At 47.9% G+C, this 24,592-nt stretch overlaps 3 protein-coding genes and 1 long non-coding RNA gene across 5 annotated transcripts in view; 2 read left to right on the forward strand and 2 right to left on the reverse strand.

Annotated features, from left to right (window-relative positions):
* The window catches only part of FUL1 (MADS-box transcription factor 14), a 7,361-nt gene extending 1,812 nt beyond the window's left edge, over positions 1-5,549 (forward strand). Inside the window, exons 2-8 of one of the 2 annotated variants that reach the window (XM_004981683.3) lie at positions 2,473-2,551; positions 4,046-4,110; positions 4,198-4,297; positions 4,414-4,455; positions 4,630-4,671; positions 4,798-4,916; positions 5,049-5,549. In XM_004981683.3, the coding sequence (XP_004981740.1) occupies positions 2,473-2,551; positions 4,046-4,110; positions 4,198-4,297; positions 4,414-4,455; positions 4,630-4,671; positions 4,798-4,916; positions 5,049-5,166 (565 nt within the window). In that variant the 3' untranslated portion in view covers positions 5,167-5,549. The remainder of the gene's footprint in view (positions 1-2,472; positions 2,552-4,045; positions 4,111-4,197; positions 4,298-4,413; positions 4,456-4,629; positions 4,672-4,797; positions 4,917-5,048) is intronic. The other variant, XM_004981684.3, reaches the window with a different exon arrangement.
* A 216-nt stretch (positions 5,550-5,765) lies between these two features.
* On the reverse strand, positions 5,766-9,141 carry LOC101754306. The gene is made up of 5 exons (XM_004981685.3): positions 8,797-9,141; positions 7,285-8,684; positions 6,962-7,075; positions 6,725-6,856; positions 5,766-6,249 (listed from the first exon to the last, which is right to left on the reverse strand). The coding sequence occupies exons 2-5, from the start codon at positions 8,590-8,592 to the stop codon at positions 6,115-6,117; spliced, it is 1,689 nt and encodes a 562-aa protein (XP_004981742.1). The 5' UTR covers positions 8,593-8,684; positions 8,797-9,141; the 3' UTR covers positions 5,766-6,114.
* Positions 9,142-9,553: 412 nt separating this feature from the next.
* On the reverse strand, positions 9,554-11,621 carry LOC101754706 (senescence-specific cysteine protease SAG39). Its single transcript, XM_004981686.2, has 2 exons — positions 11,026-11,621; positions 9,554-10,606 (listed from the first exon to the last, which is right to left on the reverse strand). Exons 1-2 carry the CDS (start codon positions 11,489-11,491, stop codon positions 10,020-10,022), a joined length of 1,053 nt encoding a protein of 350 aa, XP_004981743.1. The 5' UTR covers positions 11,492-11,621; the 3' UTR covers positions 9,554-10,019.
* An 8,508-nt stretch (positions 11,622-20,129) lies between these two features.
* LOC101755525 lies at positions 20,130-22,359 on the forward strand. The gene is made up of 3 exons (XR_001393090.2): positions 20,130-20,466; positions 21,305-21,346; positions 21,761-22,359. It is a non-coding gene; the product is annotated as an uncharacterized LOC101755525 (long non-coding RNA).
* The last annotated feature ends 2,233 nt before the right edge of the window (positions 22,360-24,592 follow it).

Below are 24,592 nucleotides of genomic sequence, written 5' to 3' on the forward strand. Positions count from 1 at the left end.
ACAGATCAGGCCATCAGGATGCATGGGGAGGATGCCCTAGCCAAATTATTCCATCCAATACAAGGCTAGGTTACCATCCCCTCAACCTGACTTGGGATAGAAAGCGTGAAAACATCTGGAGAAGGTTATTATCCTGCCCGAAGTCTGTTGGGTAGATGTTTTCCATGGCCTATCTGCATCTGTTTTCTTGAGCCACAGCCATCTCAATCTGAGAGCAAATGATGCAATGCGCAAATCTGGAACTCCAAGGCCACCAAATTCAAATGGCCTGCAAGCTGTTGGCCAAGCTACCATACATTGGCCACCATGGGCTTTGTTCTTTCCTGCCCAAAGAAAACCTTTCCTTCTCTTGTCAATCTCTTGCATGACCCAATCTGGTATCTTCAGGGAGATGAGACTGTGTGTGCATATGGAGCTCATAAGTGCTTTAACAGTTGTCAACCTGCTTGTCTTATTCATAAGATGACCTTTCCATGTTGGAAAAGTGGCAGAGACCTTTTGGGGGGGGGGGGGGGACTGTTCGCTTGTTGATGCGTAGTCGGTTCTTGCATGAGCAACATGTGGGGAGTTTGTATGGAACCTAAGGCTGACATTATATTATCCATTCAAGTGTAGCACTCGTCTATGGCAGTTGTCTCAAGCTCCTGTAATCTACAGTGAGTAGGCATGCAGACATTCTGTAAAAACACAAGTACAGCAAATACATGTACTTTACCAATGGTACTTGCAATAGTGCCATGACTTTTTGATAGAATTGAAAAAAATACAGGTGTTTTACCTTTCGATTTGGTGAAGTTGTACCTGAGAAACTGTTGCTTACGCAATATTCATTGATTCCTAGCGCTTATATAGTGACTGAATATTAGTATTTTCTCTACCAGAACATAATTTGCAACAATTTCAGTTTCTAGACATTCCTCACATGCCTAGATTGATTTTCTCCTTTTCTTTTCCAACATATCTTGATCATTTTTCATACTTAATCTTGTGAAATTGCAAATAGTTGCAGTTTGAATTGAAAAATTAACCAGATTAGATTCTGAATGCATGTTATATGCATCTCGATCAATATCACATGTGTGATTTTCTTTCTCCTGGTTGTGATTGTGTACCAATCCATATTTTACTGAAAGTAGAACATTCCCCCATATCACTTATTGGCACATCGATGCATGTATGTATCAGGGCATCCTGTTGTGGATTTCATTGATCTGAATTTTCAATTGTAGTTTTCCTTGTTGTTTAATTAAGAGACAAGGTTCTATGAGGTTCCCCTAACTTGGACTTACAGCCCACTTTCTTGAAGTACAACTCAAAAGGCTTTTGGTTTTATTTTAGCAGCTTTTTTCCTAACACTTTTTTTCCAGAACACCTGTGATGGTTGGTACATAGTGCAAATTATCCTTCTCCTTTCTGTAAAGCTCTAGAAATTGACTTTTGTGTAAAAAAAGGTAAAAGATTATGCTTGATATTTATGCTCCATGATTTGACAAATTTTAGTAACCAAATTCCTACGATAACTCAAGAAAACATTAATTGAAAAATCACACACATTTATCTGTTTTCTTTATGGATTAATTTAACAAAATATTTTTAAAAACACAAGTTCCTTAAGATAATTTCATAGTAATACCCTTGCAAAAGTTTTAGAATATATAGTTTTCAATATGTCTTGTAAATTAATTGCATGGACCATGGAGGATAAGAGAAACTACCATTGTAAAAAAATTAAAAAAATCATTGTATATCATGATGTTTTAAATTTAGTAAGCTTATGTGATTTGCTAGGTAGTCATATATTAAGTTACTGCAGTAACAAAGAGTTTTGAAGCATAAAAGAAATTATACAATAATTGTTCACTGTAGCACTTTCTATGTTTGGAGAAATTTTCATTTTTAGACCAAGGCTCTTTATTAAAATGCTGCAGTTTGGTTGATAATAACAAATTATATGGTACAGGCTATATAAAGACTAGTATGAATTCGTAAAAGCTACACTTCCATTCTTCCACACTGAAACTGATTCAAAGAGCTAGCTACAATATAATGCAGTTAACAACGTCCACAACTTTATTTTGGTTTGGCATCTTTAACTTACTTCCTAAATGTTGCTGTCTTCTGTAACTGTTGTTCTTGAGGTTGCTGCTAATGTAAGTAGCTGGGATGTCAAAATTTGATCCCATTTTTGTGTCCTGCTTCTGATTTGGTTTCTTAACCAGTTGAACCATGTGTTTTTACATCCTTGTAGAAAAAGGGAGAATCTTTAGATAGCATGTCTTTATGAAATTATAGTGTATAAATTTATTACATTACGAATTTATGCTTGAAGTCTATTAGGACTTAAAGATGCCTAATTGCTTACAGTATTGAATACACACTCCTTCCATTCTTTATCATACAGATTTATTTAGTTATTCGTGCCTACATTTATTTACTTCCAGTGATAAGATATCATTTCCACCGTTTTCACAGTATGGACAAAATTCTTGAACGATATGAGCGCTACTCCTATGCAGAGAAGGTTCTCATTTCAGCAGAATCTGAAACTCAGGTACTAACTTCATTCATCTGTTTTTATTCGATTCATTACTGTAGGTTTTTAGCTTTTTTTCATATGAGAAAATCTCATTCAGTTCTTGTCAAGTTGGGCTGAATTTATAATCATTCATGCTGATCAAGCTGTGCTCAATAAACATGTTGGCCTTTTCTTGAACTATTGATAGGACCTGCTGTTTCATTACTTCTTTTGCCAAATGACTAATCTAAACCTAGGAACAGTAAACTGCTTCTCCTTTGCATAGATGTACCATTGGTGCAGTAAATATGATTGTTATAAATCAGCAATTAAACCTATCAGTAATTTAGATGGCATGTAGCCGGAGCACATTGTGGCATAACATACTTAATCAGCCGGTCCAAGGAATGCCTTAGTTTTAGGAATTTTGTGATCATGTGCTAATATTTGTCAAGTGCTAGCAATTAATGTTTTGCAAAAGCAGGGGTTGTAGGATTAATATGCACGTGTCAATTACTGGTGATTGACCACTAGTCAAAACAAATTGGCATGTCCGAAAAAAGGGGACAAACACAAATTAGAACAGACTCATTCGAATTGTAATTGTTCCCAAAATTTGTTTAGCTTTTCAACAGGATTTACTTTGATTTTTTATATATATTTGGTGGAAGTGGGAATCACAAGATACGCATCGGTGTGACAGTTAAAAGCAAACATTGGCATAAAAAGGTTACAAGAAAATATTGATTATTTAGGATACTCTTTGTATAAAAAAATTTCTTTATTGTATATTAACTCACTGTTTTCAGGAGGTATTTTTTGTGTGACATTTGTAGGATCATAAAGTAGCACATATTTTTATTGGGGATTAGCATAGATAGATCCTAACAAGTATCCATATGTATAGGACAGGCTTTGGAAGCACACGAAACACTAAATTCAAATGTACAATATGTTGCCAACCATCTTTTTCGCCATTTCTTATGGTTATCCTAATGCAAACTCCATGGATATTTGTCATTTTTAGACGATAGATGATTGTAGTGTCCTAGTTATGAACAGTAATAAAATTGAATTTAAACTAATTGAAAAAACAAATCACACAACACATAGCAGTGCTTAGTTCAGTTAGTTATCCTTGGCTATCATGTACTCCCTCCGTTCCAAATTGTAAGTCATTCCAAGAATCTTGGAGAGTCAAAGCATCTCAGGTTTTGACTAAAATTATAAGAATAATGTTTAATATTAGCTGCATCCAAATTAGTATTGCAGAGCTTCAAGTATCATTAGATTCTTTATCAATTATATTTTCATAGTATATCTATTTGATGTCATAAATCTTTATATTTTTCTTTATAATTTTGGTCAAACTTGAGATGCTTTGACTCTCCAAGATTCTTGGAATGACTTACAATTTGGAACGGAGGGAGTAGTTAAGTCTCCCTTCAATTGTGATATCCTGAATTCGTAGTATTCCTTTTCATGATGTTGGCCCATATTAAATAATGCAAATTTTCTTTACTTGTGTAGGGCAACTGGTGCCACGAATATAGGAAACTAAAGGCGAAGGTTGAGACGATACAGAAATGTCAAAAGTAATTTTTAGTGATTTACGTTGCAGCAAGTTAATATGAACTACCCACGGCGAGAAGATAATATGAGCTAATTGGTGTGTCCTGCAGGCATCTCATGGGAGAGGATCTTGAAACTTTGAATCTCAAGGAGCTTCAGCAACTAGAGCAGCAGCTGGAGAGTTCACTGAAACATATCAGATCCAGAAAGGTAGCATGATCATATATATGACACCACCGTGCATTACTTTTGCGGTGTCTACGCGGCGACATCCATTTGCCCTGTATGTTGAAAAGCTGACCAGTACATATTCTTTGCATGTGCAGAGCCAGCTTATGATGGAGTCAATTTCAGAGCTTCAAAGGAAGGTAAACTGTCGGACTTGCGTGTTAGACTAGTGTGATTTCTTTAGCTGTCCATCAGAGGGATATGGTTTGTTTCAAGCCATGTGAATGTTGTGACTACGCTGCAACATCATCCGCTCGAATATATCTGCTCCTGTGCTTCGCTGACTGCTGGCACGCGATGCATTGTTGCTGCAGGAGAAGTCACTGCAGGAGGAGAACAAGGTCCTGCAGAAGGAGGTAGGCATAGGCCGCCGCTGTTGGCTGCTCAACCCGTTGCCTCGTCCATGCTCCAGTTTTTTCCTCTTGTTTTCCCATGAAGCAAAGTTGAACTGATTTGACAGAAAGCATTGTTCCTTTCTGCAGCTCGTGGAGAAGCAGAAAGGCCAGCGGCAGCAACCGCAATGGGACCAAACTCCACAGCAAACCAGCTCGTCTTCCTCGTCCTTCATGATGAGGGAAGCTCCCCCAGCAACAAATATCAGGTACTCCTACACATCACGCCCCAATCCCAAACAGTGAAACCTTCCCTGTTTTCCCCAGAACGCGTCGATGCGTTACTGACAACTTCAGGAAGCGAGTGACAAGAGGGTGCCCCGTTTGTCTGGTTTGTGCAGCAGCTACCCTGTCCCTGTGGCAGCAGGCGGCGGGAGGGTGGAGGGGGCGGCACCGCAGCCGCAGCCGCAAGCTCGCATTGGACTGCCACCATGGATGCTCAGCCACCTCAGCAGTTGAACTGGAAGGCTTCCTCTCACCCGTCTCGGTGTGCGGCCAAGATTCAGGAACGGTAGCATGCTCACCCGGCTGCCTCGCTGCCTCCACCTGGTGCGTTATTATCGTCGATCTTGTCGTGATCGCGAGCGGCGAGTAGCAGCAGCAGTAGGGGTTTACCATAATTTGAGCAGCATATAAGTAGCAATCTACAATGTGTATATTTTGCCTTTGTTCATCACCGTTTCCGGCGAGGCTACAGTACCATTGAGTAATTTACCCATGTAATATTTATGCGCAGCATGAGCGTCAAAATTCCATTTTCCATGGCAAATGTGCGCGGTTTATCAATTGAATCCTGTAAAGCCACAATTGGTATATTCAACAAGACATGCGTGCCTCAGTCATTCCTACCTGTAGAAATACCCATGGGGCCCTGAGCCATTCGTTTATGCATCACCTTTCCTTTGTACAGAGTAGATCCTCGTGGTTGTTCCAGAATGCAAAGCAAAGATACAGCTAGTGTATAACAAAAATAAAGAAAAAGGAATGCATCTAGTTGTGATATAAGTGATGTCGCCTATATAAAATTACAAATGCATGTATGTGAAAACGCATGTAACTGAGCTGAACAACCAAAGCACGACGACACGGTATTCTGTCAGATAAATTATGAAAGATGGTCTGCAAGAGGAATTATGTTTCTGCTATCAGTCCTGTACAACCAATTCTCGATCCCAAACCAAGGGTCACGACTAACAAGAATCCCTACCACTTCAAGGAGAGTAGTCGAGTTTAATGAATTCTAAGCCCTAGTTGCTTCTAAGGAGGATAATAAATATCTTCTGAACTATGGATCTTGAGCCTGCAGGTGAGATTTCTGCCTTGGAGAAGGATGTGACTACGACGCACACACAAAGGAGATGGGTTTGAGATGGTTTTGTGCGAACTGGGTATTGGAATATGCTATTCTTAAAACCTTGGCAGTTTCTCCTTCAGGCGTGAAATGAACTTGAATGTCTCCTCTGCTTTGACCTGTTGATACATATCATTTCTTGATACCCTATCAGGATGGAATTTCAGAAGTGCTTGCTTATAGGCTTTAACCTGAAAAGGATAAGTAGTCTCGTCAAATTAACTATTACAGATATTCTTAATTCTCTACGATCACAGCAGAAAGCATATTGGGAAATCTGAATAAATTCTGTGCTGCTTGAATGCAAACATAGGTTTACGAAACACAGGTGGCTTCCGATCTTCAGCTATACACAACTATTGTCCTATTCTTCCCAAATATGCAGTTAGTAGCCTTTTTCTGTTTTATTTTTCTTACAAACAAGGTCAACCCTTGCAAAGTTGAAATACCGCCTGCAACTGCAGAAGCTAGCCACAGCTGTTCATAAAACTATTCGAAAACATTGGGGTTTTGCTGCTATGGTCAACCATGGACAAGGGCCAACAGTGTTTGTACTAGGCAAAACGTTCTGAATCAATACAATAAAAAAGCTTGCAGCAAATAAACTTTCTACAACTAGCAAGCAATGGGCTGAGTGTATCCACAAGACAGAGGCACAGGGCATACCTCACCACCTTCAACGGGGATGCCTAGCGCACGCAATATTGAAGTCATATCCCAATATCTCCTTTCCAGATCTTCAAGTTCCTTTCTTACTACGCCCCGATACTGCTCCTTTAGCTGTATAGCTTCTTCATTCTACAGGAAGAAAGAAAAGGTAACAGTTATATAATGCCAAAAAAGTATTGACAATTAACAAATAATTGTGCTAGCATCACATTGTAGACTGGTGCAATAAGAGACCTTTCTCTGTGATTCACGGACTTCTTGCAATCTTTGTTTTTGTCTCTTCTCCATGTCAAGCAATCGTTGAGCCTCAGCTTTCTTTCTCTTTCGCAATTTCTTTGCTTCCTCAGCCTGCAATAATATTTTCCAACAAAGAACCATAATCAAGAGTCATGTGACGGATCCAAACATTCCATACGTGCCACCTGTTTTGATCATTACATATTTTTTTGCAGGAAGTTTTTAAAACTAAGCGTTGAATTTTATGTTCCCAAATCCATGCACACGTAACATAGTTCTAGTATAGTTTAGAATTAATTCATGGTGGCCAAATACTGTACCTGTATTTGTAGCTGCCGCTGTCTGGAAGCCCACTCCTCCTCTGCTGCCCGTTTGTACTCAATTGATTCTTTGTGTCTTTCACGTTCACCAATCACTGAAGCATGTGATGGTTCCGGTGGTGACTGATCCTTTTGTGAATATTCACCATCAGGTATTTTCTCATCAATCTTATCAGGAGTACTGACAGACATTGGAGGACTTCCATCTTTCCGATCTGCTGAGGAGTTTCCGGGAAACACCATATTCGCAGAGACAAATTTATAGACAAAGGTTCCATCTGCGCGAGGAGTTTGAAACCCTTCTGAAGTTTTTTGAGGAACAACCCCTTCTTCATTTGAACATTCCTTGGCACTAGGCGCTGAAGAAGGGCCATGGTGATCCTTTGAAACGCCAGTATTATTTTGCACACCTCCCTTACAAGCATCACTAGAACTCTGAAATATGTTCTCATCGGGATGGGGTTCTGCATGGACATCCTTTGCACTGCTATTTGTATCCTGCATGCCTTCTGTTCCTTCTCCAACATTTCCATTAGAACATTTTTTGGCATTTGGCACCGAAGGACCTTGGCCATCCTTCACACCGTTGGCACTACTTTGAACGTGTTCAGAACCCTCCTTTGTACCACCAGTATCGTTGTGTGAGTCACCCTTCCATGCGGTGCTAAAATAAGTCTCATCCAGATTGCATCCCGCACCAAAGAAACCCTCTGAATCCTTATATGGTTGTGCCTCCGACCTGGCACATGATTCAAATGCAGCAGCCCAACCATCCTCACGCTCATGGACACCATGAGGCATCTTCTTCCTTGAAGCAGCCGTCTCCCACATCTCTCGGGCCGTCCCAGACGTATCATCCAGAATCTCGCAATCCGAGCTGCCACCATCATCAGTGTCAAAGTCCCACCCCTCGGACAAATCACTGTCCGATGTGCTATCGAACCCGTATCTGTTCCCCGGGGAACCCCGCCCCGGTGTCATCGATGCCGGAGACCCAGACGACGCACGGGAGGTGCTGGGGCCTGCCTTATCCCACCCAGCACCTTCCCCCACGTCTTCATCATCGTCTATGGTGATCACGTTACCAGACAAGCCGTTCCCTTTCCTGGCCTGGCACCCAGGCGCCGCCGCAGGCGTCGGTGGCGGAGCTGCGCCACCAATAATGAAAACCTCCGGTTCCGAGGCATCGTCGCCACCATCGTCGTCCTCGTCGATGACCACCACGTTGCGAGGCGCCACCGGGCAGCTCCGCACGGTCCGGGTGGGCCCCTGGAAGGGGTTGAAGTTGCTGAACCGCCCCCACGACATGGCAAGCCCGGCCACGAGAGGATCACCGCGGCAGGGCGGCGGCTAGAGCATGCCGGAACCCGCGGCAAACCCTGGGCGGCTACGCGTCGATCCTGCGCGGGGGGAAGACGGCGGGGACACGCAGATTCAATCAAACACGATCGTGGCCAATGCGAAATCGGGGACCCTAATCTCCAAGAAGGGGGGAGGAAGGAGGCAACTTACCGTGGTAGCGACGCCGGCGGCGAGAATTTGGATGGAATTGAATCTGGGACCGTCGGCCCCGAGCCAGGTCTCCCCCGCCGCCGCCTGCTCGATTTGGGAAAGGGGAGGAGGGGATTTGGTTCGGAGATGGAGCCGGTTGGTGACTTGGTGTGGGGACGAAGGAAGGGGATCGATCGGGCTCGTCGGGCACCAGCCGCACCGCAGCGGATGAAATCCGGCCACCCTTGTCTTTCGGATTTGGACTATGGATGGGGCCGTTTCTATTTGGAAAAGCGGCGGGGTGGGAGGCGGAGACCGCGGGGGCGCACGGGAGGACTCGGGAGGGGCCGGCGGGGGAGCAGCCGAGGAGGGGAGGGGAAAAGTTGCCAAACCACGAGCCGGAGAGGCGAAATTGGTCACGCTTCTTCCGGGATCTTACCCCGATCCGCGCACGGTCGTTTTCGGGGTTTTTTCGCCGGCCGCGCGCGTGAGGGGTGGCGTGCGCCCGCTGGGCCGCGGAGCACGGGCGCGCGTATGCCGGCTGGGCTGGGCTGGGCCGCGTGTCACATCAAGTTCGGCGAGAGTTTGTTATTTTTTTTTTTATCTCGCCAGTCTTTCAGAAATACCACCAAATTATCATATAAGGAATCAAAAAGCTACCACTAAAAGATATCATTCTGGTGGTATTTCGTTCAAACGATAATTTGGTGATATCTTCCAGTGAGTGATACTGTGTCCATGATCTGATACTGAATTCAGAATTCGGATACAGCAATCCTTCCATGTTTTCAGCAATCTATGTCAACTGCAAACACTAACGTAGTTACAAAGTATTACACCAAAACTACACACGATTTTATATGTATCCATGTATACATTTAACTGGTTTGAAAGCCAATCTGGCAATCTGTACACGTGTGGCCACCATCACCACATAAGGTGCAGGTACAACCCCCCGAGCATTCTTACTGTTACAGGAGTGAATGGCTTGCATCTGGTCGTGACAGAGACCATCTGCACACAGCATTCATGCTATTAGTGTAGCTCATACAGCCACACCTTAACAATTGGAGTAATTCAGGACATTAATGTAAATCACAAACTAGTCGAACCTGCCATGCACTCTGACGTGTCGTCGTGCATCGCTTGGATTCGATGGAACATCACCCACACGTACAGTACAATACTATAGGCTGCGATCGCTGATCTCGATGCGATTGGCACGTACGGTGGATATAGCATAGCTAGACGGGGTAGGACGGCAGCTTGGCGAGGCCGCAGACGCCCGGCCCGCGGTCGCCGCGGCGGATCCGGACGTAGCCGCCCTCGCCCCACGACGCGCCCCACGAGTTCTTCATCACCCAGTACCGGGTGCCGTCGCCGGCGGTGCCGTACCCGACGGCCGTGACGGCGTGGTTCAGCTCCGTGCCGCAGGCCCCGGACAGGACGCCGCCGCCGTAGAACCGGAAGGCCGGGTCCGCGCCGTTGATGGCCACGGACACCGGCTGGCGCGCCACGGCCGCGGCCAGCGCGGCCTCGCTCTCGCGCGGCACGTCCTCGTGGCCCCGGATGGACGCGGCGCGCGCCGCGGCGGCGGCGGAGCGGCAGGGCCCGTCGTCGCCGTCGTACGGGTACCCCGACTCGGAGGCCAGCCCGCCGCGGCGCGCGATGAACTGGAAGGCGTCGTCCATGAGGCCGCCCTCGCAGCCCTGGTCCTCGCCGTCGACGTCGCAGTCCACCAGCTCCTGCTCCGACAGCGACACCAGACGGCCCGTCCGGATCTTGTTCAGCCCTTCCACCGCCGCCACCGCCGAGAACGCCCAGCAACAACCTGCGACAGTGCATGTATGCTGCCATGTTGTATTTGGACTGATAACCACATAAAAAACTCCAGTAATTGTCTAATTGATGATGTAAAAAACAAACTTCCTTATTGATTCAAATTACCAAAAGTGCACGCACCAGTAGACTCTAGTCTTCTATCAGTACAACAATCTCCACTAGTCTACTGTCTGTTCCGCTTTAACCTTTCCGTTTTGACCGCACGCGTGCGTTACGAAAAAGCTAGCGAGATGGAGACATGTCCACGCATGCAGTATGTTTTAACCTAACTTCAATTGATTTTCCATTCCAATTTCTACTTAAAATCAGTTGAAACTATTATTCATTTTACATTCATCATGCATGTGGTGTGTGTGTGTGTGTGTGTGTGTGTGTGTGTGTGCAGGTGGCGCGTGTTTAATTTCGTACCGCAATCTCCTTGGTCCTTGACGCCGGTGACGGCGCCCATGGCCCGCCAGTCCACGCTCTGCGGCGCGTCGGCCAGGCTGACGTTCTCGTACCTGAACCGGCCGCCGCCGTGGCTCCCGGCGGCCGGCGCAGCCGGGCGCCGGTACCCGGTCCTGGCGGCCCGGAACTCCTCGTCGGTGAGGTCGGCGAACCTGTTGGTGGCCAGCCGGTGGCCGTGCTTCCCCGCGGCGTTGAGCGAGTCGATCAGCCTCGCGTTGGCACGGAAGATCTCCAGCCGCCGCGCCTTCTCCGCCTCGTCCTTGTACGCGCGCCCGTGCTCCGCCATCCACGCCTCGTGCCGCAGCGCCATCGCGGCGGCGGCGTCGTCCTCCCCGGCGGCCAGCTCTCGCGCCGCGAGCGCACGGGGAGCGGCGCACACGCTAACCACGGCGAGAACGGCGAGCATGATGAGCCGTGACACGGACATGTTTGCAACAACAAAAAAAAAAAGTTCAAGTGCTATGCACCCAGCAGAGAGCTCAGGTGTGTGCTGTGTGCTGTGGGGAGCAGCCACTAGTTTTGGCCCAAAGCAAGTGGCTACTTCCTGGCCGAAATCTGCAATGCAGGGATGGCTTTATATAGAGCGTCGTCAGGGGCAGGAAAGAACAACCCAAAAAAAAAAGAGTTAGGCAGTTAACTGTCACTACTACTCTGTTAGTGCTAACAGGCGAATTAGCCTAACACAAATCATCCATCCATGGAGGAATCACGATGATTGGCACGAAGAAAAGAGCCGTGAAGTAAGCTCCAACATGGACCGTTCTCACTCACATTTCATTCACTCATTCTCTTGAAAGGATCCAAAATTCAGACGCATTTACACATAAACCTGATGCAGCTGGTGGACATCAGCATTCATTAGATAACGAACATGATGTTACCTGCCGTCTTTTTTTTTCCCCCCGAGCGAGACGGGCAAGAACATGGAGTCCACATGAATGCTACCGTTGCTTGCATTGGGTCCCTGCAAGGCAGGGCGCAGGCTCTCTGCTGGTTGGAGCTTGGAATTGGATTGGTGGCGGGAGCCAGCGGCTCTCCTCGATCGAGCCATGAGTGATTCCTGGGGTTCTTATGGTCAAGTGATGTGGATTTTGGATTCCTATACGGTAGCCTCTGAATCCCTTGGCTCGCAGTTGAGAGATTGGGGGCCTCTTATCCTCCGAGAGATTGGGACTAACAATTGCGTGGATATGAAGAGCGCCTAGGTGTCATTTGGGATGCAGGAATTCATATACATTCCTTCGAAATTATGATTATTTCTTACTACGAGTTTACAAGAAATTTTGACTGCAGTAGGTCAGCTATAGTAAAAACATGATGATAGGCCCACCGCTCTCGTCAGATTGGATCTGTAAAGACTGCACGAGTTTTTCGAAAAATACGGCATTCAAGTTCTTGATGCCAAAAGCGGCGCGGCTTCCGGGGCGTAGTGCCACCTCGGAGAGGTTGATGCACTCAGCAATGATGTTGCTGATGCGATCTAGCCCCATAATTAGATCGGAAGGTGCAGATGGGCAGGTTGTCGCGAGGATGCGTGGGATCGCCGACCTGCTGGGCAAGCGGCACGATGATCCTCGGGTGAAGACCTTGCTCCGTTGATGCAGGTCTGACGGATGTTGAGCCGGCGGCGGACACCGAGTCGGCGATGGAGGCGGCGGAGTCGGAGTCCACCAGCATGCTCCCAAAGCGGAGCTGGACGGATTAGCGAGGAAATCCTTCGTGCTCTCGGGGAAGATGATGCCAGGATGGGATGCCATCAAGCTCATTGGAAAGGATCTAATGATCACCCCTACCTGACGCGCCAACTGTCAGATTTAGTGACCGGCAGTCCACCAGGGTTACCCAGGTGGTAGATTTGTAGGCGGAGGGAGATCGTAAGATCAAGGACTCGAATCGTAATACAAGGACGCAAGGTTTAGACAGGTTCGGACCTCCGGAGAGTAATACCCTACGTCATGTGTTCTAGTGGATTGTATTGCTGATCGCAGGTGCGAAGAGTTATCGTGAGGTATCCTCGGGGGGTGTCTCTAGCCGCCTTATATAGGCTGACAACCTAGAATTACAATTGCATAGGATATAATCCTAGTCAGTTGTTACATGGGAAGCAATCTGAGTCGATTTACAACAAGTATTCCATGATATCCGGGCAGAATCCGTTCACCCAGCCTCCGGACTTGTGCTCCACGTATCTTCCTACCTTAGCCCGCACAGCGTGGTCTGGCGGGCCTACGTGTCAGGGCCAACCAATATAATGATCGGTGAGGACCCGTGGGTACCCTTATCCCTCACCCGTACATGTCATTATAATTTTCAATAATTTGAAAAATGCCATGTCAGTGACTGAGGTGGCTCCCACCTGTCAGTGACACAACTGATGGTAAATTTCCAATTGTTGAGAATTATAATGGCACGAATCCAACCAGCCCAAACTAGTCTCTAGCTAGGTCGACGTACCGCCCAATATGATTTCTCCGTACAATTCACATGAAGAAGAAATAATCACGAGAGTACTATTTGAAGACGAGAATAGATGTACTCCTTCCGTTCCAAATTGTAGGTCGTTTTATGTTTTTAGCTTCATAGATATTATTATGCACCTAGAATATCTAGGTGCATAATAATATCTATGAATCGAGAAAAATCAAAATGACCTACAATTTGGAACGGATGGAGTATTTGCCTTCTTTTGTCTTAACTAGCTCACGAAGATGTTCTTCACCATGCCATGAAGTGCCGGGATCCTAGGCCCGGCCCAGCAATTCTTACCATGCCGTGTTTGGGGGCTGGTGTGGCTTTAGTCCAGAATCTAGAAATGCGGAAGGTGAATTAACATACTGCAATAGGAGAATAGAAAATGGTGCAAGGCTGACAAAAAGGATCTGTGAGATTATAGTTGTCGATGAGCGTTTCCATCACTAGCCGACATCGAAATCTCATTGCTTACATGACATTCGATCGATGGCTACACCGGGTTGTTTTAGAGAAACCAATCAACTTGAAAGGTTGCTGATGCATAGATCACTGAGGGCCTGATTAGTTCTCGTTTCACCACAGCCTGGCTCGCACCACGCATCCAGGCCCGTGCCGGCCAGGCCTGCTAGATGCACCAGGCTTTTGTTTGCTTACCTACACCCGGACAGCCAGGCTTGATGCAGCTCGTGATTGGTTACTTGCACCTAGCTATTGGCAGATCCTTTTTCCCTCCCAGCATGCTAGGCCCCGCGCGCTCGCGTGCACCGCGCGAGCTAGGCTCGGTGGAAACGGCCGCTCCTCTCGTTTCCCTCGAGAGGCTCTTTTGCATGCGCACAACCTGACTTGAAGATTGGACCAGGCAACCAAACTGACGCTCCCCGCATGCAGTGAGCCTAGCTTAGCCCGTCCTAAGTTGCTAGGCTAAGACTAGCCTGGCTAGAATCCTAATTTAGGGGGCGTTTTCTTCCCGTGTCTTATTTTTAGCACGTGTCACATCGAATGTTTAGATACTAATTAGGAGTAGTAAACGTAGACTATTTACAAAACCAATTACATAAGTGGAATCTAAACGGCGAGACGAATCTATTAAGCCTAATTAAGCCTAATTAATCCATCATTAGCAAAATATTTACTGTAGCAACACATTGTCAAATCATGGACTAATTAGGCTTAATAGATTCGTCTCGCCGTTTAGATTCGTCTTATGTAATGGGTTTTGTAAATAGTCTACGTTTAATACTCCTAATTAGTATCTAAACATTTGATGTGACGGGTGCTAAAGTTTAGCAAGTGGAAGAAAACAGGCCCTTAGCTCATGTTCGGTTAGCATGGTGCCATGACCTTGTACTTGACTAGAGGTGGGGTTACCACCCGTCGGTGCTAAAGACATTGATTCCTAAGCATAAAAAAGTATGTATTCAATTCTATGGGGAGATAAGCCTTTGGACGGCTGACAGACTTCAGAAAAGGGGATGGCCGAATCCAGCTACCTGCCCACTATGTCGGAGATCACAAGAATCGGCGCTACACCTTTTCGCCGAATGCCGGGTTACAACAAGAATCTGGGCCATGGTGGCGGACTGGTTATCGGCGCCAGCAATCCACCCGAGGGCTTGGCAACAGGCCGATACGCTGCACCACTGGTGGTCGATGAGAGCAGGAGCAAATTCCTGCTCCAAGAGAGGCATGCGAACTTTGATTATGCTAGTTACATGGACAATTTGGAAGGAAAGGAATATGAGAATATTTAACAGCAAGGAGTCTTCTGTCAATATGATTTTTGAGAGGATCAAAGATGAGGCCACCGTGTGGATTATGGCGGGAGCGAAACATCTTTCCGCTCTATGCGATGCTGATTGCGACTGAGTTCATAGTGTTGTTTTATTTTATTTTATTCTTCAGGCTCAATTTTGCCTCATGTCATTTCATTTTTGATTCATTGTACTTATCCAGTCTGGATTCCTCCTTTTTAATAAATCGGCAGCTCTCCTGCCAGGTTCGTTTCAAAAAAAATATGGGGAGATAAGCACTGGCTAGTTGTAAAGAGAACAAGAAGCACTAGCTACTGCTCGAGGGAAAAACAGAACACAAATTCGATTTTGCCGTCACCATCCAAGCACATGGCCGCCATCCAATCCTGCTCCTACCCCTTCGGTTTTGTTGTCTGGCGCGGGCCTGCTGGCTGCCTTGCCTTGTGTACCTCCGCACGGGCGCGCATGGCATGATTCGGTTCGAGTTGGAGGAGTTTGATTCGATTGGAGTTCGAGCTCGATGGGATTCAATTCAGGAGAGGAAATCGACGACCATGGAGGTTGAATCGAGTTCTAGCATGGCCAAATTGAACTCCGCTGCCTGCGAATTCCCTTTTCCCCGACAAGGTGACAACTCGTCTTCCTTCATACAAGCTCTGTTCTCCATGGTGCTCCATGGTGTGTCTTGCTCGGGCTCGCCGCGTAAGGGCTCGCGCTCCATGGTGCTTGGGCTCCATGGTGCTCGCGCGCCGCCGCGGGAGCCTCTACCGGCCGTGTGAATCCCCTCCTCCCCAAGAACTCGTCATCCTCACTCATCTCGGCTTGAGGTTGAAGACGATGGCGCATGGGCAACTCCAGCATCTCTACCTCTCAAACTCTGCCTCGCGGGACTCCCCTCTCCGCGGGCATCAACAGCTACCTCCAGCTCGCCGGCGCTGGTGATGGCCGCGTGCGCTCCATGGAGCTTCGCTGACTGGAGCTCGCGCAGCAAGATTCCAGGTGGAGAATTGGGGGCAGTGTTAAGAACATTGGAGGCAGGTGAGGGGAATCATCCCGTGGCTGTACGGCCGGCTAAGCCTGGCTCCGCTTGGCAGGCTAAAGGGGTTCGATGCATAACTCAAGCCTGGCTAGGATCCCTACACAAACATGAGTATCTTGGCCTGCCTAGGGGTTAGCCACCTAACCAAACACACCCTAACTTTTGATCTAATGTGTTGGAGCCCAAAAGTAGCAGGTATGGGAAGATCTGGTCAGACCTGTTTAGACTAGTCTCCCAACCATTTAGACTGATCTTCCAACCATTCAGACCGGTTTGGGGAAAGTTCCCGAAGTGAAAATTGGAATTTACCATGGCGTAGCTCTCGTTGAGACGATCGAAATGTATATATGGAACGTTTGATTTTGATTTTGGATGAGAGAGTTATACCCTCAGGAAGATTAGAACCTTGTGCAGATAGGTCAGACCGGCTGACCCTACCGGTCAGACCGGTTGGATCAAAGTGCTCCAAATGAAGATTGGACTCCACCATTACGTAGATCTCATCGAGTAGATCAAGATTCATATATATATAATGTCCGATTTGGAGTTCGGACGAGAGAGAAGATCTGCACCCGAGTAGACCGGTCAGACCGGTTGCCTAAGTTGGTCTGACCGGTCTTTGTAGGATCTAGGATACCGACTAGAGGGGGGGTGAATGTGCGATTTTAAGCTAAAATACAATACTTAACAAACTTTAATTAGAAACTTAAAAGATAAGTAACTACTAGCAAATCTACCACTAGGTATGTCAAGACGAGCTAGGATGACAAGTAATAAAATAAGATATATGAAAGCATTTATTTGAAGTAAGTACTACTAAGAAGGTAGAGAGCAAGAAGACAATCGAGAGAGACCGATGTTTTCCTGTGGTGTCGATGACTTGCCGGTCACCCCTAATCCACGTTGAGGTGGATTCAATGATTCAATAGCTTCTCTATCAAGACACCACTTGATGTTTAAGCCGAATTAAATCAAAGAACCTCTCCAAACTTCGTTTCCACTAGAGTTGCTCTTCACCACTCCGGTGAGGTGAGCACAAAACCTCTCACAAGAATAGCCAGAGCAACTTCACAATCTCCTTGAAGTGCTCAACGGCTCTACAAGCTCCAAGCCGTCTAGGAGGCGGCAATCTCCAAGAGTAATAAGCCAATTGACGCTTGCTCGAAGACTCCCTAGTGCTCCAAAGCTCAAGAAATCAATGCAATGCACTAGAAGCCTCTCAAACTCACTAGAAAGCAATCTCAATTCAATGCAAGTGAGTGAGAGGTGGAGAGAGAGGCTCAAAAGATCATAAATTTAGTCCAAAGATCCAAGAGAGAGCTCCAACAACCGGTGGGGGGGGGGTATTTATAACCCCCACCACCAAAACTAGCCGTTACAGTAAATTTTCGTGCAAAACTGGGAAACCGCGATCTGCAGTACAAGTCGCGGACCGTCCGCAGTACAAAGCCCAATGGCTATATTGGCATTTAATGCGTGTCAGAGAAGAACCGTTACGGGGGTCGCGGACCGTCCGCAGTACAAGTCGTGGACCGTTTGCGCCCCGCGGACCGTCCACCAAATGAACTGCGGACCGTCCGCAGTTCAAACACCTGGCAGAAATAGTTTTTGGAGACCCTTAGCGGACCGTCCGCCATTTGACCGGCGGACCGTCCGCCATTTGACCAGCGGACTGTCCAGCATTGGCGCAGAAACTCCATTTCAAAAGAGATCTTTTCAATATTAAAGAAACCATATGCTCATCTTAGATCTAAACTTTGATATGCAATGCATTCTTTTGAGCAAAGAGGCACTATAGAACCCTCAAGCAATAAGAGAATTGACCCCTCTTAATAGTATGGCCATCTATCCTATTAAATCCGGTCATATTGTTCATCCACTAAGCACCTATTTGACCGGCAAAAGGAAAAACCCTATTTTATACCTTTGCCTTGAGCCTTCCATCTTCAAATCAATTTGGAATGTCATCATACTAAGAATCATAGCCACAACTCATTCACGGGACTAACCTACACTCAATATTACTCATTGAAAAACGCTAGTCCTCAAGGGGTTGTCATTTATTACCAAAACTCAAATTATGGGCCTAGATGCTTTCAGTCTTGCTCTGTGTAATCCGAGTAGGAGTTGTGATTTAGCACAAGTTATATTAGGGTTTTGGCTCCTGCGTGGGGAAGATCTTCCCTCCCTATAAATATAAAGGGATTCAGTCGATTGAGGGCATCCAACCCAATCGAAAAAACCAATCTACTATTTTGTATCTTTTCCTTTATTCTTTTGCCCTAGCTTTTCCAATCTACTACTTGCTGTTCTTCCTTCGTCTCGACGACGTTTGAAGACGCTCTAGGTGACCTGCTGATTCTATAGCAACCCTGCGTACGCCTGCTTTGATGGGATTCTTCCCGAACGAACGTTTGAAGGTCTACCGTCGGCCTGCCCGATAACCGGTCATACCGGTCCTGTAACCGGTCAGACCAGCCTGCGCCGAGATGCTGTAGTGAGCCCCTCCACACACGGCACGGTCGTGCGCATTCGTGTGTTGGCTATAAAAACGTCAACACAATGGATTCACGAATAGCAAACCGCTGACTGCGGGAGACACTTTCCCGTGCTGCCATGCATGATTGCACCCAATGAGAAATTGCTACTGACGGCTGACAGGCTCCATGTCGCCGTCGCAGTATCTCCGTTTCTATACGCAAGAAGGCGTGACCAATCCGATGTGAGCCTATGTGTATTTAACAAGTGAATCCCGGCGAGGATCGTCAACAAATGGGGCCTCCCCGTTGTCCAGTAGTATCGCTTCAAGATGAGATTCCGGTTGGGTTCCTGTCAGCTGCCTTAGCTAGCTGCTATAGGCTCCTGTCACCCTGTCATCAGTCCCAATGATACAGACGCAACTCTCTCTGAAACTATTGCTCCATCACCCGTATGTCTTCTGTATGAGACATAAGAACTTGTTTCACTCTTTTTTCCCTGAAATTCTTCAGTTATCACCCCAATTCTTCAGGACAGTCTATAGCACGAGAGTAGGACATGAATCACGACAAAACAAAACAAAAGGACGGTAACGACGAACAATGACAAAATTGGAATGGTTTACGTGAAACTTACAAATTCACCAAAGTCTGAAAAGCTTGACCAATTACTCTCACGTAAAAACGTGAAAAGCGACGTCGCTTTTTATCTACGCGCGCTAGTGCCCTTCTCGCCGGTCGCCACCAACAATGTCTCTCCCCTTGGTCCCGGACTCCCGGTGGAGCAGTCGGCAGTCGCACGCACGAGCTCCACCGGCGGCGGCGCACGCGCGCGTGCCCGCCTTCCAGAATCCGCCTTATCAGCTAAGTCATTGGGTGCGCCCGCAACTCTTCCCACTCGCTCGATCGCTAGCTTGGATTGGATTGGCTGGCTCGCGTCTCCGTTTCAACCGTGGTCTCTGGTCTTGGAGTGCTGGACATTCCGACGTCAGAGGTCAGGCCAATCGCGGAGCTTTCTGCGTGCCATCGATGATAGCTCCTTCTCCCCCTCTGTTTTTTTTCCCTCTCTGTTCGTTTTTGGCGGCCGCAAGCTTTTCTGCTGGAAGCAACAAGAGATGATACGGAGAGGAAAAAGTGGTGGAGGGAGCCCTCCGACCATAACGGGCCGGGCTTTGAGAGTGAGAGCAGCAATGGCGATGGTTTATTTGGCATGTGGCCCATAGCTGAGCTCGACTGCTTTGGCAGCGGCATCTCTGATGACCTAAATCCGGTGAAGTTTCCCGGGCCTGATTGGGCCACGTCGCCCTTTTTCCTGGGACGTCCGATCTCGAGCAAACCTATCAGATATACCATGCCACTGTACTGCAGAATCGAGTGCCTTCCTTCGATACGGCTCGGCAGCCTTCCAGTCCCTTCGTCTCCCGCGCCGGCGTTTCCCCTTCCAGAAATCCAGCTGCGCACCCACCGTCGCGCATGCCGTAGCAGCGTCGTCCACCCAGGCAGAAACCCTCTCTCCCTCTTTGCATCGCCCAAGCAAGAAGCCAACAATCCTTTCTGTCTTCTTTCCATCACCCAAGCAATCCTACTCGATCTGACCTGCAAGCGTGAAGAAAAAGGGATCCCCTTGAGGCCTTGAACAAAGCACGATCTGCACTGCAACCAGGTATGTTTCTGTGCTAGATTTTACATCCATTAAACCATGAGGGTAGATTCTAAGAAGATTCGTAGATGTGAACTGTTTCTTTTCCCCTAACCCTGTAAGATTTTTTTTTCCAACATTACTTTCAGAATGATTGTTAATATTCTACATGATGTTAAAAGTAATTGAATGGTTTCCTGTACACATAATTGATTGATGTGCTGATATATCTGATTACAGAGTAGTCCATTGTCAGATAAGATCTTATCCTGAAGTTGCCTATGTGCTTTCTTGCCAAAATATGTGAGATATTAATCACTGTAAGTATGGTGCTAGAGCTTTTTCTTTTAAAAGCCATAGCAGCCTACCATTAGTTGAAGGTATATAGAGCAGAGTAGTCAACAACAGAGTGTGTTAGGTCAATTACTGGATTAACCTCTGAATATATTTAACTTAGGAAAAGTTAATATATAATATTATGCAATTCGAGTATGGGTCTGAATGTCAAGATTTCAAAACTTAATCTGCTAACAACTTTACAGAAACAGAGCATAATGATCTGATTTTACATGAGTAGAAATTAAGAGCAGAAACTGAATACACTTTGTCTTCCCCAAAGAGATGTAGTACTGATCATGCAAGACCCTGACTGAGTAGCATAAGGCAACATCATTGATGATCTGATTTTGCATGAGTAGAAATTGAGAGCAGAAATTGAATAGACTTTGTCTTACCCAAAGTGAGGTAGTACTGACTATGCAAGGTCCTGACTGAGCATCATAAGAAAGCATCATTACTCATCAATATATTCTACACCCTATATGCCACTTTTCTGTAACAAAAGATTGTGTTTCCATTACAGGCCTGCATGGACTGAAGATTGGAGATAAGCAGACAGTAAAAGGTATGCTCCAAAAAAACTTGCATCCTTCTCAGTCTTTTAGCGTACAGTATTCAAGAAATCTACTTAACCCAAGTGATTTACTTAACCCAAGTGATTTTACTGAAGTCGACAATATACGATACACATTGCTACTGTCAAACACTGTGATTTAGTCGACTGACTAGGAGATAACAGATAAGATGGCCTCATGAGCTGTATGGCTGATTATCTCAAATAAAGCAAATCTGATTTCCCTTACTCTGTACATTAGAGATAAAATATGTCAGGAGAGGACACTAAGATTCACTTTTACCTTTGATTGGCTCATAGACACCTTAGTAATTTAGTAGTTGGTCCTTTTGGTGAATGATTGTGTCATTTCCATGCTGGCACCATGTACTTCGTATTATTCTTACATCAGCTTTTTACCAGCAGCTTCTTCCATCAGTCCATCACCTTATTTTATCAGTTTTTTACTCTCGAGAGCCAGAAGTCCAGAACCGAAGATGCAGGTCGGCAGTAAGCCAATAACGTCCGCACCCTGGTGCTGGGCCCGGGCTTATCAGTTGGTCTCCCTTAAAAAAGCACACGGCAACCATGCGCAGCTCACGTCGCCGTCGATCACTCGATGATCTTGTCGGCCTAGCTCCAATTGACAAAAAGTCGAGGCCAGACGACGGTCGTCGGTGTAGGAGCTGAGGCCTAAGGCCCTAAGGGAGAGCTAGAGGAGGAGGGCGAAGAGCTTCCCTTGCCCACAAGATCCAATCTGGCTCACCCGATCTGACTCGACTCTCCCAGAAGGTAAACAAGCTCCTCATGGTCAACCATGTCTTCTTGACTTCTTGTTTGCTTGATGCCAAATCTGATCTCTTTTTCAAATTGTAAACACTATTAGTTCTGCTTCAGTGTATGTATCAAATTGTAAACACTATTAGTTCTGCTTCAGTGTATGTATAGCTGTAATTCTAGTGGAGAACTGAGCTTTATTCTCATTTTTTGAAATGAACCGCACAAGATACTGCGTGTTTCATTGATATAGTAGAAAAAAATACAAGGCTACAGTCCTGGGAGGTCATAGGCAGGAAAAGAAAAGAAAAACAAAAATAGACTTACCCGGTTGGATTGGGACATCAACACGGGTAACCACTCGAAACAAAACTGCCACACCCGACCGGTTGGATTGGGACGTCAACGTGGCCTCACCGCTCCACTCGTCACGGCGGCACCCACCAACATTCCCGCTCATTTATTCGCCGAAACCTCCAGGTGTGGCCCTGCGTCGATAGCGAACCGATAGAAGCAGACTGCACCGTATCGAGAAGGCCACCGCCATGCGGGACTCTGCGCTGCAGTGCTGCTGTAGCACCACACTCCACCTGACGGAGTGATACCACCGAATCCGGACCTCCGCAGGCTGCCCCGTAGTCACCACCAGGATAACACAACGCGCGGAGGTCTCGCCACATCCGTCGTTGGACTCCATCTCGCACTCGCCGTCTTGAAAAAACACCACGCGCGGGGTCTCGCCACGCCTGCCATGGTACTCCATGTCATGGATTCGTTTCTTTTGTCACCGTCAGAGTGGTGAGCAATGCTGCCTCGCTCCACCAGATCTCCATCGATCAGCTAAGCTGTCGTCTCATGTCGACTTCACTTCGTTGCTTCGCCCGCGCAAAAGCTTTCGCCACCATGTCAGCAAGGCAGAGAAGTCGCTTGTGCCGATGTACTGTACCGTGTAGCCCAGTCAAGCTGAGCAACCCGTCGCGGTCCGCTGCAAGCCTAATTATCCAACGATGTCGTTGACGCAAGCGACGTTCTCCAATGCAGTCCCACGCCACACTGACCGTTACCAAGCAACACCAGTCGCCGCGGTCCGCTGCAAGCAGCTCAGATCGATAACCCTGCGACAACCCCTGGCCGCCACCATAACTGTGATCACCTTTGCGCGATCTCGGTAACACCCGTCCAGCTTGCCACGCAGTGGAAATATTGCCACCAGCTGTGACCGCCCAAACCAAATGACCAGCAATGCCAAAGTCTAGATGGGTCTCTAGAGACGACGCCTCCGAGGAGGGCACGATGCCAATGGCGCGGCCATCGTTCGTCTAGAATCTGGACAGGGTTTTCACCTAGAGGACCCCGTGCAGCAGGGTTCTAGCTCAGACATGACACCCCCAACAGGGAGAACGACGCCCTAGGGTGCCGCCGTCAGCTCCACCAGCAAACGTCGGCGAGGGCTTTCGCCTAGAGCATCCCGACCCGTCGTTGCACGCTCACGGCTCGGCACTCCCGGATCACAGTCACGACAGTTCATCCGAGGTGGTGTCGCCGCTGCGCCTTCACGACCATGCCGCCATACCTCCACCTTCGCCCCGCATGCAGCCTGTGTGCAGCGCCTCCTCCGCATCGGCACCCCTCCGCGCCGCTGTCCTCCACGGGTGCCTCGGCTGCTGCCGGGCCGCCGCACCGCCTCCTCCGCCGGGCCGGCGCGCCCGCATCCTGGCGCCTTCATCTCGCATGCACCACCTAGCCCCATGTCGCGCGGCCTCTTTGTTGGGCTGCCTCGCTTTTGCCGCGCCGGCCCCATCGCATGGCCTTCTCGCCTCACGCCTTGGCCGTCGCTCGCCCCGCGCTCGAACGTTCACCTCCACCACGTTGCCGCTGCCCCGCCTCCTCCTCAGCCTCTCGAAGCCTAGGCGGCCGTTCTGACCGCCGCTGTGCTCTCTCGCTTCCTCCTCCCTGCGGCGACGGAGGCTGCGTACAGCGGCGGGGAGTGCCCACTCGCGCAGCCACAGACCCCGCCGTCTCGCTCCTCCTCGCCCAGATGCCAACCCCGCCCCCGGTCATGAGACCCTCGCCACATCGGGAAGGAGGCGTTGGCCCGCGCGGGGGAGGCTGTTGCCGCCGCGCCAGACTGCGGATCCGGCGCCGTGGCCACCGGATCTGGCCGTGGAGGCCCCGGATCCAGCCTCTCCGGCCTCGCCGCGTGCTGCCTCTTGATGGCCCCCTCCGGCAGCCCCGGCGGCCGCGCCCGCCAAGGATGAGGAGGAGACGAAGGGCGCCCCGACGCCGTCGTCCTCGCAAGACGCGCAGGCTTCCGACGGCTAGCTCGGGCGGCGGCGCGGCCGTGGTAAGGTGAAGGAAGGGGCGGCGGCGCGGCGGGGTGCGTCCGCCCGCGTCGCTCCCACCCGTGTCGCTCAGGTGGGAGCGACGCGGGGCAGCTTTATTCTCATGGATGGGATAGAGAGGTAGCTAGTGTAGAGTGAA

Source organism: Setaria italica, chromosome IX (assembly GCF_000263155.2).
Source record: "Setaria italica strain Yugu1 chromosome IX, Setaria_italica_v2.0, whole genome shotgun sequence".
In the NCBI taxonomy this organism is placed as follows: Eukaryota; Viridiplantae; Streptophyta; class Magnoliopsida; order Poales; family Poaceae; genus Setaria; species Setaria italica.

Excerpts from the sequence above, each read along its gene's own strand:
- LOC101754306 (XM_004981685.3), bottom strand. The coding sequence starts at position 8,592 with ATGTCGTGGGGGCGGTTCAGCAACTTCAACCCCTTCCAGGGGCCCACC. Across the intron at positions 7,076-7,284 it reads AGCGGCAGCTACAAATACAG|GCTGAGGAAGCAAAGAAATT; the intron begins GTACAGTATTTG and ends ATATTATTGCAG. Across the intron at positions 6,250-6,724 it reads TCCCCGTTGAAGGTGGTGAG|GTTAAAGCCTATAAGCAAGC; the intron begins GTATGCCCTGTG and ends TATCCTTTTCAG.
- LOC101754706 (XM_004981686.2), bottom strand. The coding sequence starts at position 11,491 with ATGTCCGTGTCACGGCTCATCATGCTCGCCGTTCTCGCCGTGGTTAGC. Across the intron at positions 10,607-11,025 it reads CAAGGACCAAGGAGATTGCG|GTTGTTGCTGGGCGTTCTCG; the intron begins GTACGAAATTAA and ends GCACTGTCGCAG.